The sequence below is a fragment of the Myxocyprinus asiaticus genome, chromosome 11 (assembly GCF_019703515.2).
Source record: "Myxocyprinus asiaticus isolate MX2 ecotype Aquarium Trade chromosome 11, UBuf_Myxa_2, whole genome shotgun sequence".
Taxonomy (NCBI): domain Eukaryota; kingdom Metazoa; phylum Chordata; class Actinopteri; order Cypriniformes; family Catostomidae; genus Myxocyprinus; species Myxocyprinus asiaticus.
This window is the reverse complement of record NC_059354.1, coordinates 44,881,554-44,885,546: the sequence shown is the minus strand read 5'-3', so window position 1 is coordinate 44,885,546 and position 3,993 is coordinate 44,881,554. Positions and strand designations below refer to the sequence as shown.

Here is a 3,993-nt window from a genome sequence, read left to right as displayed (position 1 = left end):
TGCTCCAGGGGGATTGTCCCTGTAATAAGGGCACTGTAAGTCGCTTTGGATAAAAGCGTCTGCCAAATGCATAAATGTAAATGTAATGTAAATGTGAATGCTCTTTAGTGAAAAGATGTATCCAGAATAACTATAGAACAGAAGTGTAGGCATGTGTTCTGCTCTCCTCACTCCCTTTTATATTAAACACAAATCCTTTTGTAAACAGATTAGGGCCTATAAGAGAGTTAACTTATATATATAGGCCCAGTCTTGTCATGGACCTTTATCACACAGAAGTGGACAAATAGAAATCAGTTTACCCTAAATTTTCAAAAATATGTTTTAATAAATAAGCAAAATGTACAATGGATGGAAATAGAGAATGTTGCATAGAAAAACTGAAATGTTTGCATTAATCCATGCAGCGTACTTCAAGGAAGTATTACTCTAAATTGCATTGGTCCCTTAAAAAGCTCACAATACTCACAGGTAGTCTATGTACAATAGTTTTTTGTTCATATATATAAAGACAAACACACAATATAGTTTCCATAAAAAATAAAAGATGGCCTTCCTGTATTATCACCATGGATGGAGACATTTAAGAATAACTTTTGAAAAAGATTAAATGTAGGCCTGTTGACACAGGAGACATCATCTACGTTTTTTTCTCTATTAAAAAAGGTATAAAAGTTTCCTTTTATTTTGTCCATTTCATTGTTGGGGATGCTCAAGGTCGTTGGTGTAATCATTGAATGTCCATTGGCCACGCCATTGAGGTTTAGAGGTTCGTCAATAAATCCTTTGGTGTCTTCAAAATTAGTGGAAGTAAACAGTCTGTGGGAGAGAAAAAAACAATAATCTTGTAAAATACAAACAAGAAACAATGCAGTTCAACTAACACCCCCCGTCTTATTTAATAGGTCTTCAAAAAAAGCTTCAGGGTTTGTCTGTTTAAAAATGGGAGAAATGGGAAGCTATTAATGATCCCATTATTTAGTTCTGAGTGTGCGCTGCTTACATAGGAAAAGGCTTGGTTCAAACATGCTACACAAATCCCAGGGTGGAATTACGTCACTGGAAAATAAGTGTGTTTTAAGAGGTCATTTGGTTTGACATTCGAGGCTATACACCTGACTTTGTTCTGTATTTCTCAGTGGCACAAATTACTTTATCCAAATAAGTTTATAAGAAACAATCACCGATATAATGACAAAGGTTAAACTGAACATTTTTCACAGCTGTGTGTTGTCAAAAAAATGATTGATGGAGGTCTACAGGGGTCTACGGCATAAAACGAGACCACCTATTGTATCTGCTTTATCCAGTTAGACTGGCGGTGGATTTAATAAAGATAGTTAAAATGCATATTTACTATAGCATGCTGTTATTCTCGGTTAGTCCTAACCTATTTTTCCAATTTTGTAGGAAATAGTTTGCGAATAACCTACTGACTAAAAAGGCCAGGTTCAGATGGCATTTTTTTTTTCAACACATTATACGACTATATTTGTAATGTTTTATCAAGAAATGAAATAAAATGCGGCGATATGGATGTCACCTCTATCCAGATCGTTACCATAGTAAATAAGATAAATAATTAAATATTAACCCAAATTGGAATAAGCTTGAAATATCTAAATTAATATTAACATATGTTCATCTGTATGGGAACATTTTAACAGTGCCTGAAAGATTTCGGTTTTTGTCCTTAATCATATCAACCTTTCTCACTGGTTCCAGTGTTTTTTTGTTTTTGTTTTTTGCAGATATATCAGAAGTGGTAGTTCACATTGACCAAGATGTCACAAGGTTTTCTTGAGGGTATTCAAATAACCTTCTCAATTGGTTCTTTTTTAGGCCTACGAATGTGCCGACACAATGAACAACGCAAGTTTAACTTTAAACCCACTTTTAAATGCTGGTATGAGGTTTCCTGTGGCTCATGAGTGAGAAATGATTTACTCTGAATATAAATGATCAGTGAGGAATTTCTCATGGTCGGATCATTACTATTTCATAACTGCGATGTACAGTATAAATGTTCATATGTTTATTTGTACTGGATAAAATTCGAAAAGTGCTTTTCCACGGCGTGATATGGTCATTATTAGCTAAAAATGAGAATTCAAAATAGGTGTTTTCCTTATTCATGCTGGCAAATATGCAACAGCTTCTTTTTTTTAAACCATTTTTATTCTCTTTGTAATCTGTACTGTGATTTCACTGGAGACAGTTGCTCTTTAGAGGCTAAAGCAGATGGCCTTTGACCTTAAGGATGCATATTCATTTTCTTACTCTAAATGCCCTCCCTTTTAGAGTAAGACAAATGCGAGGATGCATTTGGCAAAAACATCTTTGTTTCATCCTTTCATATCTGAATATTATCACATATATATATATTCCTATGATGACGAGGTTGACAGTAATAATCAACAAGTATCAAAATGGGATATCCTCGTCATACATTCTGTCCAACTAAGTGAACATTTTTGTTAATATTATGATTTATGTCCGTGTGTATTTTAAAAAAGAGGACAACCCGGGCTTTTCTGAGATACAAAATATTTGGGGGTGTGGCCAATGTAATAATAATAATAATAATAATAATAATACATTATAAAAAATTAGCAGTGAAAATATGTTACGCAAATCTGAAATAATACAATTATATAAAAAAAATGGTACAACATTTCTTCTGTGAAAAACTATAATGATGTAAAAAAATAAATCTTAATGCCTTTATTATTATTATTATTATTTTATTTTATTTTATTTTGCTTGGTCTCGTGTTGATATTGTGCTGTTTTTTTCAACTGAACTGTCAGTGAAAGTCGAACAGTAATTAATTCTTGTAATGCAGGTTACTGCTGCTACATTTCCGTGCCCCCCAAAAAACTATTGCTATTGCAATATCGAAATATAGAATGCCTTTGGTTGCATTGCCATCTCTCTACCCACCCTTTCGGCATCGTATGGACGTCTCTCGCTGCTAGTGGGAGGCAGACATCGACCACGCGCCCTCCATCCTCCACACCGAAAACGCGTAACTGAGTCTTTCGTGCGCGACGTAGCTGCAGCTCGACATCTTGTTGTCCATCTCGTCGCTCTGCAGCACCTGACAGAGGAAGTCAATGTACCTGGAGGCGAGCTTGAGCGTCTGTATCTTGCTGAGCTTATCCGAGGGAAGCGTGGGGATGATTTTGCGCAAAGACGCGAAGGCTTCGTTCAGAGACTGAGTCCGTTGCCTCTCCCGGACGTTGGCCAGCACCCTCTGGTTCTGCAGCTCCTCGTACGACTGCGTGCTGCTCGGACTCGGCTTTTTGCTCCGCTTATTCACGGAACTCGGGCTGCTGCTGCTATCCTCGCTCGACTTTTTACTGTGTCTCCTCTTCCTCCCGAACCTTTTGTGTTGTCTGTCCAACTCCTCCTCGCTGGTCACCAGGCTATCCACTGGGGAGACGGGAGAACTTGAACTCTCTTCCATTTCTTTTTTCAAGAAATGCAAGGGTAGAGGAGGAAAAGCGCTCTCCACCTTTGAATCCGTGGTTAGAAAGTTAGATCCGGGCAAAACAAATGATTTTATTTTATTTTATGTGTCCTCCTGAAGTCCTGCGGTGCTGCGCGCGCTCTCTCTATCTCTCCTTCTCTATTTAGACTGCGACTCTACTTCCAAAACAAGAGCTTGGCACAGTTTCCTCCCGCAGGAAGTTTTTTCCTAATTTTTTGGAGAAACTTTATCCAAGTCTCTGATGCTAAATACTAGTCTACTAGGGTGGGGGGAAAAGCACTGAACTCTGATTGGTTGACTAATAAACAGGGAGGAACAGTTTTAAGTTACACTGCAGCACCTCTGCGCTGGCACTCACATTTTGTCCCAGATATTGTTTTACTTTTATATTGCTTGTTTTAATTTTATATTTTAATCTCAAACTCACTCCTCATGTTTACGGTTCTGTCTTGTGTAAGCAAAAAATAAATAAAAAATAAATAATAAATAAAAAAAATATA

General features: G+C 36.9%; 1 protein-coding gene across 1 annotated transcript; it reads right to left on the bottom strand.

Annotated features, from left to right (window-relative positions):
- Positions 1 to 308: 308 nt before the first annotated feature.
- LOC127448100 (twist-related protein 2-like) lies at positions 309 to 3,715 on the bottom strand. Its single transcript, XM_051710394.1, has 2 exons — positions 2,944 to 3,715; positions 309 to 819 (listed from the first exon to the last, which is right to left on the bottom strand). The coding sequence occupies exon 1, from the start codon at positions 3,467 to 3,469 to the stop codon at positions 2,975 to 2,977; it is 495 nt and encodes a 164-aa protein (XP_051566354.1). The 5' UTR covers positions 3,470 to 3,715; the 3' UTR covers positions 309 to 819; positions 2,944 to 2,974.
- Between the last annotated feature and the right edge of the window lie 278 nt (positions 3,716 to 3,993).